Genomic DNA, 13581 nt, shown 5'->3' with positions numbered 1-13581 from the left:
TTCTGTCTCCTAAATAAATTACACAGATGATATAATCAGATCTTAGAGAATCTTAAAACTAAATGTTCTAATTATCATAAATTAGAAATAAAAGAGAGGATACATATATATATATTCGTTTCCAGGTGTAAATGCTTGGCTAAGACCTCACCAGAGACTTGGTGAAGTAGTTAGATAGAGGCTCTCACCTACTTATACTGAGTAAAGGATGAATTTAAGAGTAAAGGAGAATTGAAGTTGCTTTTTCTTTGTATTTGGCTTTTTAAAATAAGGATTAAGTATTGCTAAAAGGGAAAGGATTTTCTAAAACGCTGAACAACTCTTAATAAAATCCCAAAGAAAACAAAGCACGATCTTCCAAAAATGTATTTGCTACAGTGCGACCCTGGAAATTAAGACTCGAGACCACTTCTGTGTGTACCTAGGGTTGCTGCGAGGCGGAGAGCATGCCCGCGGGGCAGGATTCCACCCATCGCAGTCTGGCAGCCTGGCTCTGCAGGGTTGTCCCTCCAGGCAAGGCTTGCAACGTCTCTAGGGCAAACTAGACCGCCCACGCGTGTCCAAAGCCGGTGGTGAGGACCTCTGCCTCCGCACCGGCCGCTCCTCCGCCGCAGGCACCCAGCGGACACAGCACGTTTCCAGGATTGCAGGGGACAGAGCCTGGGCAGCTCCGCCCGCCTGCCGGGAAGTGTCCATGTGCTCGGTTGTCCCGCCTTGTGACTTCCTGGTAGTAAATCCTCCTTAAGGATTATCACTTCTGGTGAGGAGAGCCGTTCTTCCAGGAAGCCACAAGGGGGCGCCTGAGACCCAGAATCGGAACATCCGCAGGTTTGTGAGAGGTTAAAATGAAATGTCTGCAGCTGCAAGCTAAAAAGGAGGGAAAAAATCATCATTGCGTTGTGCTAAACGGTCTATCTTTGGCAGCGCCATTCAGTTTTCCAGTATCCACTGTTAGCACTGAAAATTTTTGTAAATGGCATTTTCAATCCTCCCAAATAATACGATTTTGATATCATACCAACAACTTTAACGTTCTCCCAGAAACACCAATGGAAACAGGCAAAAAAATGCGATGGCCAAGCAATTGGCCAGTTCTTGCCGCTCCCAACACCCACCACACTTCTTTAGAAATAATAATAGCAGCAATAACTTTTTCTTGAGAACATACCATATGTTGCTGTTTTGGGTTCTTTACAAGCACACACATATTTTCTCTTCCATCAGTCACACTGCGAGGTGGAATCTTGCTCCTTCCTTTCCTCAAACCTGCTCCTATCTTTGTGTTAATGGCCTCACTATCCTCCCTGCCACCCAGGCGAGAAACTTCTGACTCACTTCAGGCTTCTCCTGGTCCCCCATCTTCCAACCCCACTCCCGTGACCCCTGACCCCACTCAGCAAACCCTTCCTTTGACTCAGACCTGCTAGAGAGTGTCCTCATACAGACTGTGCCACCAGCGGTACCTGGAGGGCCCCGATGCCCACATCCTGGCCCACACCAGACCTGACCCAGCTTTATAATTTTTGTAGGATTAATGGATGCAAAGTGATGCCTGCATAGTTAGAGTTTACATCTCAGTAATTCACATTTAGGTTTTTTAAGCCATCTGTGTATGCGCTCCTAGGATGCTGAAACCTCTCATTCTAGTTCCTTAGCGTCCCTGGCCCTCCTGCTCTGATCTCAAGTCAGGGAAATTCTGCACTGTTTTCCCTGCCTCCTGCTCTCTTCACACTGCACTCAGCCAGCGTCTAAAACACAGGCAGGAGCATGGACCTCCTATGCATAGAGTCCTTCAGTAACTTCCAAGCATCTATCTATACAGAAGCCTAATGTGTAAAGTGTCACCTCTGGAGTTTGACCCACCAGGAGTTCAATTGCTCACTATGACATGCGCTGACCACCAGAGGGCAGTGTGGAATGAAGGTAGGCCCCAGCCTGCAGCTGGGGAAGGGAGGCCTTGGCTGGCAGCCAGCAGCTGCTAGGGACCCTACCTGTGCACGAATTTTGTGCACTGGGCCTCTAGTCCTTAATAAATACACAAACTTCTCACTCGGACCTTAGAGGTCTTGCAGAACCTGGCTCTAGCTGGCTTTCCAGCCATATCTCCTCCTTTCCTTTCCCATCAGAAGCCGCTCCAGATGCCACAGCCCTGACCTCCTTGCTGGCCTGTCTCCATTCCTCAGCTCACACGCCTCTTGCACACTCCTCTTTAGTGCCCTCCTTGCACTGCTTGTTGCCCCTCAAGGCCTGGGATCAAAGGCAGCCTTCCCTAAGGTATGGGCTAGCCCAGGCCTCCACCTCCCTGAACACCCCAGGGCTTGCCAAGCACTGAACCCTTTATGCTTGTGTTTTTTCCCCTTGTCCAATGTGCCCTTGTCCAATATCTCCCACCAGAGCTGGTGCTCCTAGAGGGCCAGCTATACATCTGATTCATTTCTCCCTCCCTGACCCCAGCATTCACCCAAGCCAGTCCACACTGCAGGCAGGAAAACCAGGTAGCAGGCTGCAAGATGACTCAGTGCGGGGAGACAGCACCTCCCCAGGCTGGGAGTTGGAAAGGAGAAAGGGAGAGGGGGATACTCAGAAGCACTCTGATTAGTTGGCCTTGAGGGTTAATAGGAGGAGAGGTTGGAGAATGCTCCCAGCTTCCAGGCTTGGCGATTTGCTGGTGGGCATCAGGAGGAGTAGGGGCAGAGTCTGGCTTAGCTGTGCTTGTAACTGTGATGACAGGACACAGGGATGCTGAGCAGGCAGGTAGCTCAGCAGGGAGCCAAAGAGACCCAAGCCTGAGGTGGAGATTGGGGTCATCAGTGTAGAGGTGGCATCGGACTCCAGGGCATGCATGAGATTGCCCAGGGAGGCCAAGGACTGTGAGCCCTGAGGAGGCAAACATGGAAGAGGTGGCTGGGGAAGACTGAAAGAATGGCCAAGCTTGAGTAAGAGCGTGGTGTCCTGAAAACCAGGGAGAAGAATTTCAGTGAATGACTGGAGCAGAGTCCGGTGCTATGAGAAAACTAAGAATGAAGTGTGTCCGTCCCAGCCCACTCAACTCACCATCCTCCCTCCTCTTTCCTCAGCGCTTTCTTTCCTTCCATCCTTCCTTCCTTCCTTTTCCCCCCCTTTTTATTGAATATATTGGGGTGACATTGGTTAATAAAATTATATAGGTTTCAGGCGTACAGTTCCATAATACATCACCTGTATACTATACTGTTTGTTCATCACCCCAAGTCAAGTCTCCTGTCACTCTTCTACCTCCCCCCACCCCCTTGCCCTCTGGCAATCACCACACTGTGGTCTGTCTGTGAGGTTTTGGTGTTTTCTCTTAATTATCTTGTCTGCTGAGCAGGCGCAGCCCTGCTCCCCACTGGGGGTTTCGTGCAGTGAAAGCCAAACAGCTGGTGTTTCCCTTCCCCAGGCACCTTTCACCTGGAAGCAGCCTGCAGGCGGAAGCTCACGCCATGAGTTCCCAACACACCAGAGCCAGACCCTTGCCCTTCATCTTTCTTGTCACCTGTGCTTCTATGGCCTCCTTTATCAATTAAAAACAAATTAGGGCGGGGGCGGGGGGAGGATAGAAACAGACATTTGGCTTTTGAACTGGATGTCAAAGAGGGTGGCAGGTACCTAAGGGTTGGAACTTCAGATGAGAGTGGGGTGGGTATTAAATAATAGAAACACACCAGGGGAGTGGCCTTATTTTATCTCCAGGCCATGATGCAGCTTTAATGTGTGCTTTGCAAAGCTTAAGGAAGTTAAGGTCTCAGACTCAGAGGGGGAGATGAAGGATGAGGAGGAGGAGATTCTGAGGGTGGGCTTGGCCTCCTCCACCTTGGCCATGGACCTCCCTCCTTTGCATCGGAAAACCCAGCTCCAGCTTCCCTGTGCCCCCACCTCTTGCTTGGTCAGGCCCAGAGGCCACGTGCCCAGGCTCCTGGCTCTGTCTCCCTGCACCTAGGGTTCCCCTGCCCGAGCCTCAATAGACACAGTGACCCTCACAGAGCCGCAGCTCGACTTCAGTTCCCACTCCTGGGCGGCGTTGAGCATCATTCCCGGGGAGCCTGAGCCCTGCCTGGGAGACAGCTGGACGTTCAGCCAGCGACACTGGGCATCATCACACGCCAGCACCACGGTGCCTTCGGGGTTGCTGTAGGTGCACCGTTTCTGGGCTGCCCTGTCCTCCGCAACCAGATCCCAGCCGTCCCCGGGCTCCCTGTCCTCCAGCCCCGGGGCCTGGTAGCCCACGCGGTCTCGGGTGACCGGGCACACCAGCTGCTCCTCCTTCAAGGCGGGCACCACCTGGCCCTTCAGGTAGGCGGGGCCCGCACAGTAGGTCTGGATGTTGAAGAGCCTGTCGCTGTACTGGCGCAGCCAGCTGGAGAGGTAGGCCAGGTGGCAGTCGCACTGCCAGGGATTGCCGTGCAGGGCGAGGTTGAACAGGTTGTAGTTGGTGTCGAAGATGCCCTGCGGGAGCGTGGCCAGCAGGTTCCTGGAGAGGCTGAGCAGCTCGAGCTTGGTCAGGTTCTGGAAGAGGTCTGCATGCAGCGCGGTCAGGTTGTTGCTGCCCAGGTACAGCTTGACCAGTTCGGTCAGGTCCCTGAAGACGCCAGCTGGCAGGTGGGTGATGGCGTTGTGAGAGAGCGTCAGCGAGCTGAGGTTGGACAGCCGGGCGAAGGCTCCCTCGGGGACGGTGTCCAGCTGGTTGTGGGACAGGGACAGGCCGGCCAGGCCCGGGCTGTGGGCAAAGAGGCCCGCGGACAGCACCCGCAGCGCGTTTCCCTGCAGGTTCAGGAAGGTCAGGCTGCCCAGCGAGGAGAAGACGGAGGGAGGCAGGTGGCCGAGGGCATTGCGCTGCAGCCACAGCTTCTCCAGGTGGAATAGCTGCGAGAACACGGCAGGGGGCAGCTCGGAGATGGAGTTGCCGTCCAGGAAGAGCTCCCGCAGGTTGCCCAGGCCCGCGAACAGGCGCGGGGGCAGGCGGGAGAGCACATTGTTGCTCAGCCTCAATGTCTGCAGGCTGCCCAGGGGCGCAAACAGCTCCTCGGGCAGCTGGGCCAGCAGATTCTGAGCCAGGTTGAGGGTCTCCAGGCGTGTCAGAGGCTGGAAGAGCCTGGCGGGCAGGGTCTGGAGCTGGTTGCCCTGCAGCTGGAGGGACTCCAGGGCGTCCATGTGGCGGAAGAGGCCCCCGGGCAGCGCCTCCAGCCTGTTGAAGCTGAGAGTGAGCTTGCCCAGCGAGGCCAGGTTGGAGAAGATGTCAGCACTGAAGCTGGAAAAGGCGCTGCCGGTGACCTCCAGGTCCCGGAGCTCTGGCAGCCCCCCGAAGGCATCGGGCTCCAAGTGGGAGAGCTGGGTGTTGAGGAAGACCACCTTGGTGAGGTTGGGGCTGCCGCTGAAGGCCCTGGCGCCCACCGCAGTGAACGTGGTCTCCACGAAGACGATGTCCGTGGCGTGGGGCGGGATGTCCCGCGGGACCGCGTCCAGCGCCTCGTCGGAGCAGAACACCTCCCGGATGAAGCAGTCGCAGCCCACGGGGCAGGGCCGGGCGAGCCTGGCCAGGAGCAGGAGGCAGGCCCAGGGCAGCCAGGCGCGGGGAAGCATCTCCTAGACCCCGGGCGGGAAGAGAAGAGGGAAGCGGTGTCTCTGAGCCGGGCTGTGCGCCTCGGTGACCAGTGCGCGGACGGGGAGCCAGGAAATGGGGATCGGCTGTCAGGGAGGCCAGCCGTTTGGACAGCAGTTTACGGTGTGTTTTTTTTTAAGAACTCATGTGTTTATTTATTTTTATTTTTTGTTAATCCTCACCAGAGGATATTTTTCCATTGCTTTTTAGAGAGAGTGGAAGGGAGGGGGAGAGACACAGAGAGAGAAACATCAGTGTGAGAGACACATCAGTTGGTTGCCTCCCACAAGAGCCCCGATCAGGGCCAGAATGGAGCCTGCCCTTGACCAGAATCAAAGGTCGATGCTCTAACCAGTGAGCAAACTGGCTAGGGCCAGTTTATGTTTTTATTGGTTTTCATAATACCTCGTGGCAGCCTTGCAAGGTTCTCGCCTCCCTACAGCGAGAGGGTCACATGGCCTGTCCACAGCCACCCTGCAGGCTGGCAGCAGGCCCAACACCCAGGTCTCCTGGACTCCCCATATTTGTTCCAGATTGGAAAAAGGGGCAGAAAGGCATGGAAGAAAGGAATAAAAGACTACGTGTACTGGGGAATTTTTAAGATAATATGTAAAATATGGGCAGATTATTCCTAAATTGGAAATTTTTAAACCACACTCTTCCTGAGTTTCCAAATCTCAGCACATTCCAGAGCCTTGTTATGAAGAGAGCTTACCATCTGCTCTCTGCATATCTGCTGAGAGTGAAGGCAGCCTCAGCACAAGAGGGCTCTTGAAACCAGCGTGAGGGCCCCTTAGTACTGCCGCTCAAATGCTCTCCTCCAGCCCCTGACAACACAACCCCACCAGCAGGGGGCCATGGAGCTCCCCACAGCGAGTGAGCGGACAGGAGGTCCCAGCTGCAGGGGTTCCACAGACCAGTAGGTTTTGTTTTAAATAAGGGAAGGGGACCAGTTTTTTAGTTTACTAAATATTATTTTTTTAAGAAAATAAATGCCAGCATCCACCCACAGGTCACAAGTTGGTGATTCAGCTGAAAACTGTGTTTTGTCTATGTTTCAGTCCTTTCTATGCATGAACCATTAGGCCAACATGTAAAAACAGAGAAGTATCACATTAAAACTCCAGATTTCAGGCGCTGGCTGGTATGGCTCAGTTGGTTGAGCATCATCCCACGAGAGGTCATGGTTGGATTCCCGGTCAGGGCATATGCCCAGGTTGCAGGCTCGATCCCCAGTAGGGGTTGTGCAAGAGGCAGCTGATCGATGTTTCTCTCTCCCTTTCCCTTCCTCTCTCTAAAACATCAATGAAAACATATTTAATTTTTTTTTTAAATAGTCCATATTTCCAGATGATTTAGGGGCAGTGGACTCACATTCCTACGTGACAAGACCATCTGGGCTCAGTTGCCCCACTAGGGGGAGTCCACCTCCCAGGTTACTGCTGTTCCCACCCACACTATGATCTACATGGCTTGTGCTTCCGATTCCATAAATTAGAATTCCAGCTTTATGTGACCTTGGGCTTGTTACTTAATCCGTCTGCGCTTCAATTTTTTATCTGTAAAATGGAGATAATAATAGTGTGTATGGTGTTAGGGTAATTGGGGATTAAATGAATAAATACAAGTTTTTAGATCAGTGTCTGAGATAGAGCAATTAACAAACTATGTAAATTATTGTTAAATGTTGCAAGCCACCATCATTACAGAAAAAAATTTTCTGAACACCAAAAAAATAGGAAAAACAAAATGCCTTTCAGATAAAATACATTTGGAAGGAAGGGAGGGACGGAGGAGGAAAAAAAGGAGGGAAGGGAGGAAGGAAGAAAGGAAGGAAGGAAGGAAGGAAGGAAGGAAGGAAGGAAGGAAGGAAGGAAGGAAAACCTTCATGCAACATAATCCTAATTCTTTTCAATTGTCCTATTTTCAGTAAAAACTCACAACTGGCCCCTAGCTGCCTCTCTGCTGCCCTCTCTGGCTGCCTCCTGCATCGCTTCAGGTTAAATTCAGCTTCAGGTTAAATAGCTTCGTGTGTGACTGTCTCCCCCAAACACTGTGCTTACAAAAGCCCCTCTATAGACACTGAATAACTCAGTTTTTCCAGGAATTTTTCAGCCTGTAGAGAAGGGACAACTTCTCCCTGAGAAAGGGCACACGTCCCTGAGGCTCCTCGGTGCACACAGTCGCTGACAGGAGGTAGATTTCACACCGTGGGGGTATGACAGCCACTGCCTGCCTACTACTCAGGGCACAAGAGGGCAAGGAACGAGCCTCAGGCATGTGTGTGCCTCCTGGTTCTGCGGCCCTTAGACCAGTGGCTAGAGTTCAGCTTTAGCTTGAGATTTTATTCTCCTGCGATTGTGTGTGTGGAATACAGGTAAGAAGCAGTGGGCCCTGGCCGGAGAAGGGTGCGGTAGCCACTGTCCCACCACACCGGCCACCTGGGCTGTCCCTAGGGACCCAGCACAAAACCCCTAGGGATCCTGACAGCCGCCTTCTCTGGCCCCAGAAATGAGGCCCCTGGCAGTGTGCTTCTCCATCGAGAAGTGGGTGTACTCGCTCTGCACTCGGTGCAAGCGCAGTGCTGACTCACAATGTGGAACCGAACCCTCGACAGCTGAGAGGAGCAGCCTGGGAGGCAGAGCTCCCGTCCCTGGAGCCGTGCAAGCCCAGGTGAATGACCCCCAGGCTGGGAGAATGCTCTCAAAGCCCGCCACCCCTCGAGTAAGAGGGAAGCGATTCCTCTCTTTAACATGCCCTAATGTTGTCATGTGCCCCTTTGGTCCTTGGTTCTCACAGGCAGTTTCCAGAAAACAGCCCACTAGAATGGAAGTGGGGGCCCTAAGGGCGATCTGGCCAGCCTCCTCCTAGAGAGGGTGTCCGCAGCGGGGCTTGGCTTGAACCCAGATCTGGTTTTCCCGTCTCCCCTGCCAGGAAAGCCAGGACCAAACGGGAGGCACAGGTGAAGGGAAAGCTAAAGCTCGTGGGAGAAAGTGTCCCATCTACTGAGCCTGAGAGGTCTCCCGCTTCCCCTAGTCTGTCTCTGACTCTAATCTACTGTCATCCTATATAATAGAGAACTAATATGCTAATTAGACCGGATGGCAGGACAACCTTCTGGAACGACCTTCCGGAATGACCTTCGGGAAGGACCAGTGCGGGGGCGGGGGAGCCCTCGGGGCCTCGAGGCAGCCAGGGCTGAGGGCAGAACCCCTTGCACGAATTTCGTGCATCGGGCCTCTAGTTTGGAAATATATGCCTTAGGATTTCCCAACAAAGGCAGTAACTGGAGATGCAGGACTTAATCAAAATGATGACATCAGTCACACAGGAGATCACATGTAGACAAATCAGCTTCAGCTCAGGCAAAAGTGGGTGAGGGAGGTAAGGGGGACCTCTCTGATGTGGGGGGCAGAGCTCAGGTGGCTGTTCCCACCTTCTAGCTCCCAAAGCTCCCACACATACGTCTCAATACCCAGAGCAAATCTAGAAGGACCCAGAACGGGGAAACTGGGGGTCCCAGAGCCACGGCGACTGGTCCAAGGGCATGCGGTTAAGAAGGAAGGGGCCAGGGTCAGCCTGATGGCCTGCGTGCTAAGCAAGGTGCTCGCTGTGACACCCTCGGTATGGCTTCCACACCACGGCAGTGGGCTGGGTGGGGGTACACAAGCCTGCTCCTCACATTTGCAGGACCCATAGTGAGAGCATGCAAGGGCCCTCGCCTACTGTCTGCCCCCTTCTCTCCCCGCTGACTCTCTCCACTGCTGTGAGTAGAGACCTCATGTTCACTTCTGTGAAATGGTTGGCCTGGGGAGGCAATCCACAGGAGCCCTGGGTTCTGGATATTTAAAACAGGCTTTAAACTGGGGCACAGCCTCTGACGGGTGTGTCCCTTTGATCTTGCAAACTTCTCAGCCCTTGGGATGTCATGGTGGGAGAAGGGCCAGACAGGGCCTCTAAAGTGTAGGCCAGACACCCCCTTGCCCAGGTCTACTGGGGCGGGAGGGGGCAGGGGATGGTACTCACGGTGAGGAACGCTGATAATTTCTGGAGGGGCCACGCCTAACCCTTCTCACATCACTCTAGAATGGCTAATGGTTTGTGGTCTGGAGCCAGTCCGGATTCACATCTTGTCTCCATCCCTTATTAGCTCTGTGGCCTTAACTGAATTGCCTAACCTCTCTGTGCTTCAGTGTTCTCATCTTTAAAACAATGAGCTTCAATACTACCTCCCTCGTGGGGTTGTTCTGAGGACTGAAGGAGAAAAGGCACTGAGAGCCCAGACCCAGAGCCGGCACAGTGGACACGCTCTGCTTCCCCCACTTGCCGCCTCCGAAAGGGCTGTTTACTGAAAAGGTCTGAAAGCACTCACTTGAAAACGGTCTGTTCTTTTCACTTAACGAGGTGTTGTGGGTTCCTGGACTTTTCCTTCTACTGAATCACAGCCTTGCACAGCATGGGAGCCACGGATCTGTTCCTCACAAACGTCTGGAGTAACTGCTATGCGCACTACAAGTTGACAGCGGTCGTTTCTGTCATGCCCAGAGCATTTCGGTATCTGTCCAGAGCAGCAGCAGTCACCCTGATTCCTCTGAGTCCCGGCCAGGCCCAGCTGTTCGGAAGTACTCACAGAGGTTGGCCATGGAATGACGGATGAGATCATTCAGCCACCTCATTTATGGACCAGTGAGGTTTGTGACTACAGCACTTTTTCTGCCTCTTTCCTCCCAGCCCAGGGAAAGGTGTAATTGTTTTGTCCTTGGTTTACTCAAGCACAGATTCTAACGGCTCTGGCCAGGATGCTCCGGACTTGGGCCCCTTCCCCACCCCACCTTCAAGAGCAGGTCCCTGGGGGCTCTAGAGATAGGAAGTGCCCCTGCCTGGGCACTGTGGAGGCTGGCACCGGAGGGGACAGTGGGGCAGCAGCCAGAAGATCCCTGCTTCCCATCTGAAAAACCACCTCTGCACTTATGTACAGACTAGATATGGCCACAAAAATGTTCCATGCTCTCAGCAAGCCTGGTTTTATGGGGGGTGGAGATTACTGGTTGCAAATGAACTCTTTCCTCTTCTCAAATTGCTTTTGGGTTGGTACATTTCTGGGTGTGCCACAAGCCGGTCTGTCATCCACCACAGAGCTGCCGCTCACTGCTCCCAGAGGGTGACGGGAGCCCAGAGCCTCTGGCTGCCTCACCCAGGTCCCCAGGGCAGGCCTGCTGCTCCCTGGACCTCAGTCTCCTTCCCTCATCCCAGGAAAATAAGCCACGTGGCTGAGGCAGTCAGACCTGCCATGGGCTCCTGCCTCTGTCCCTCCCCAGATTTCCGGCCCTCCCCAACCTGCTGCCCAGTGTGTCTCAGGCAGTGAAATAGGCCCTCGGAGTCCCAGTGCCTGCCTTTGTAAATAGAGAGCAATCATCACATAATGCTACTACCTAAATTACAGTGCTGTTAGGGTTACTGTGGTAATTAAGTGAGATAACAAGCAAATTTCTCACCCCTTGGGATGTCATAGCATTGGGTGTGTGATGTTGTGATATAATCAGAAATACATATTTGGCCTTCTTCCTGGTTCCTGGCACAGAGCTCCAAGAACCCTTGGAGTTTCCCGGGTGATGAGGGAGCATCTTTCGTTATTCATAGTGAGCCCCTTTCGGCCACACCTGAGTTTATGCCAATGAAGTGACTCGGAGGGACCCTCCACAGCTTCAGATTATGCCCAAAACCTTTGCCCTGTTTATCTCTGATTGTGGGTGATTTACTTATTTTTTTTATTTTTGCTTAATCATATACTTTCTATGTTTTTTAAGTAATGAGGTGGAAAGTTATTATAAAAACTGAGATAATTGTGTAAAACACACAGCACAGTTCCAGGCCCATTTTAGGGGCTTCCTTGATTTTTTTCCCTTCCTCAAAGTTCCAATGCAAAGGCTCGATGGAGCTTGTCCATCAGCTGTCATAAGGCTCCTGAAGGGAGGGTAGCTAACATTCTGAAATAAAAGGTTGTGAGCCAGGCACTGTCCTCTCTTCCAATGCTCCCCACAGGGCCCAGCTCTAGCCCTCGCTTCCCAGACCTTCCCACTTCAGAACGTGTGCCTCCCTCTCTCTCCCTGCTGCTACCTGCCCCCATTCCACCTACCACCCAGGCCAGTGCAAGTCACACTTCCCCTGGGAAGCCTTCCTTGACTGCGCCTCCTCTGGATCCCCCGAGCCACTCATGTCCCCCGTTGACCGCTTGGGTCCTTGTGCTCTGCACTCTAGTCGTCTGTACCACCCGCCGGTGAGCCCAAAGCATCTCTACCTGCCTGTGCACCCAGCATCTGGCTCGGGGGCCTGTGTGCTGACCTGGACAGAATGTGCTCATGGCTGGCGTGACCCTGAAGCTCAGCTCTGACTCTTCATCCTATTAATGGGGTTCAAATTCTGGCCGTGCTGCCTACTCGCTGCGCGGGCTTGGGCAGGTCACTCCATCTTTCTAAGCCTCAACTTCCCCGCTGTAATTACAACCCCGTCCCGTAGGGTTGAAATTCATACCCAATTGCATCATAAATATGTTAAATTACATAGTAAATATAAAGCACTTAACACAGTGCCTGGCAAACAATAAATGTTCAATAAAAGTAATGCATAAACATTTCATTCCTAGAGTGACTATATATTTTATCATCTAAACCAGAAATAAAAGGAGAGCTATTGATAATTATGCCAGGATGACAGGCACACACTATAAGGTGGAACCAGGCAAACGTGGATGATGGTCACCCTGCTTATCCCCACTGTGGGGAAGCACAGGACTTGGTTGGAATGTCTGTAAGGAGGATTCTCCAACAGGTCAGGGGCCTCTGAGGGGAACTTGCCGAAGGCGGCAGCCCCTACCTTGACTTTTCCAAACAAGTCCGAGCCCCCGGGTGTTTTGCTAGAATCTCTATGTTTAGTCTTTAAATACAGGACCTTGTAGAAGCATGTGCTTTCTCAAGGATACTCACCCTGCTGATTGTATCCAAAGGTTAATTTGAGTTCAAGTTGTTGTTACAATAAAAAGCCAATGAGGCAGGCAATCACGGCTATTTGCTCCTAAAGTAAACCAGCCCCTTAACTGCTCTTTCACAGAAACATGTGTCGGAGTAACCTCTTCATCCGCCGCTCAGGTCTGCTGGTCAGCCCCGGCACCCCACCAGGCACCAGGAGCTACCGAGTGCAGGGACCAGGGCACTTTCCTCCCGGAATCCGCCCCCCTCAACCTGCCTCCTGCCTCCCTCAGCCCAGCACCACCCTGGGTGAGTACCTGAGGGGCTTCTCCTCCCAGGGCAGGGGCATGCTTCAGCCTGCCTGGAGCTGGGGACATGCTGCGAAGCCTGGAAGGAGTGGCCAGCTCCCCTCCTGCCCGCAGCCAGGACTCCAGGTTCCTCCCATGTTCCCACAGACCCAGGAGCCCTATAGTGACTCCAGGAGACCTACCGTGAGGGGCTGGGCAGGGGGGACCTGCTGCCCTAGCTCTTCGTTGGGAGCAGAAGGGTGTCCGGTGTGGTCTGTGGTCTGTGGTCAGTGTGGACCCAGCAGCCCAGAGCTGATCAAAGTTCCAGGAAGTGGTTCCTCCCCTCACGTGGCTTGAGTGTTCCTGGAATGTCACCCAGGTCACAGGAAGCAGAGAATCTGGGGCAATGCCTCAGAATATTACAAAATGATCCTGACCTGTTCCCACAGACAGATCCCCGGTGGGGCCAAAATCCATCTAAGGTCACAGGGTTGGCACCTTTGGGACCCCCAGGGCACCCACCAGGCCACGGAAAGTTCCCAGGAGGCCGCTCCAGGAGTGAGAAGTGGGACTGGGGTCCATGCTCTCACACCACTCCTTGCAAAAGGCCAGGATGGTCCCAGGAGCCAGACCTCAGCCAGAGGGCCAGCCACGGGCACCTGCTTGGCTCTCAACACCAGGTTCAATTCTAAGAAGGTTGTGAGTTTATTGT

General features: G+C 53.2%; 1 protein-coding gene across 9 annotated transcripts; it reads right to left on the bottom strand.

Moving 5' to 3' along the window:
- Positions 1-233: 233 nt before the first annotated feature.
- Positions 234-13202, bottom strand: CPN2 (carboxypeptidase N subunit 2). Of its 9 annotated transcripts, none has more exons than XM_080658408.1 (3): positions 13073-13169; positions 9990-10126; positions 3687-5601 (listed from the first exon to the last, which is right to left on the bottom strand). In XM_080658408.1, the coding sequence occupies exon 3, from the start codon at positions 5596-5598 to the stop codon at positions 3955-3957; it is 1644 nt and encodes a 547-aa protein (XP_080514534.1). In that variant the 5' UTR covers positions 5599-5601; positions 9990-10126; positions 13073-13169; the 3' UTR covers positions 3687-3954. The 9 variants fall into 9 exon arrangements, 8 of the variants coding, with proteins under 8 accessions (XP_080514534.1, XP_080514536.1, XP_080514537.1 ...); XM_080658410.1 differs by having other exon boundaries at positions 9990-10175; positions 13073-13161; XM_080658411.1 differs by having other exon boundaries at positions 9990-10088; positions 13073-13161.
- Positions 13203-13581: the final 379 nt, after the last annotated feature.

Source organism: Plecotus auritus (genome assembly GCF_963455305.1).
Source record: "Plecotus auritus genome assembly, chromosome: 2".
In the NCBI taxonomy this organism is placed as follows: Eukaryota; Metazoa; Chordata; class Mammalia; order Chiroptera; family Vespertilionidae; genus Plecotus; species Plecotus auritus.
The sequence above is the reverse complement of the archived record's forward strand: the minus strand, read 5'-3'. Positions and strand labels throughout refer to the sequence as shown.

Coding starts and splice junctions, on each gene's coding strand:
- CPN2 (XM_080658405.1), bottom strand. CDS start 12,959: ATGTCCCCAGCTCCAGGCAGGCTGAAGCATGCCCCTGCCCTGGGAGGA. Junction 5,602..12,899: donor TGGGAGGAGAAGCCCCTCAG/GTACTCACCCAG, acceptor CCCGGGGTCTAG/GAGATGCTTCCCCGCGCCTG.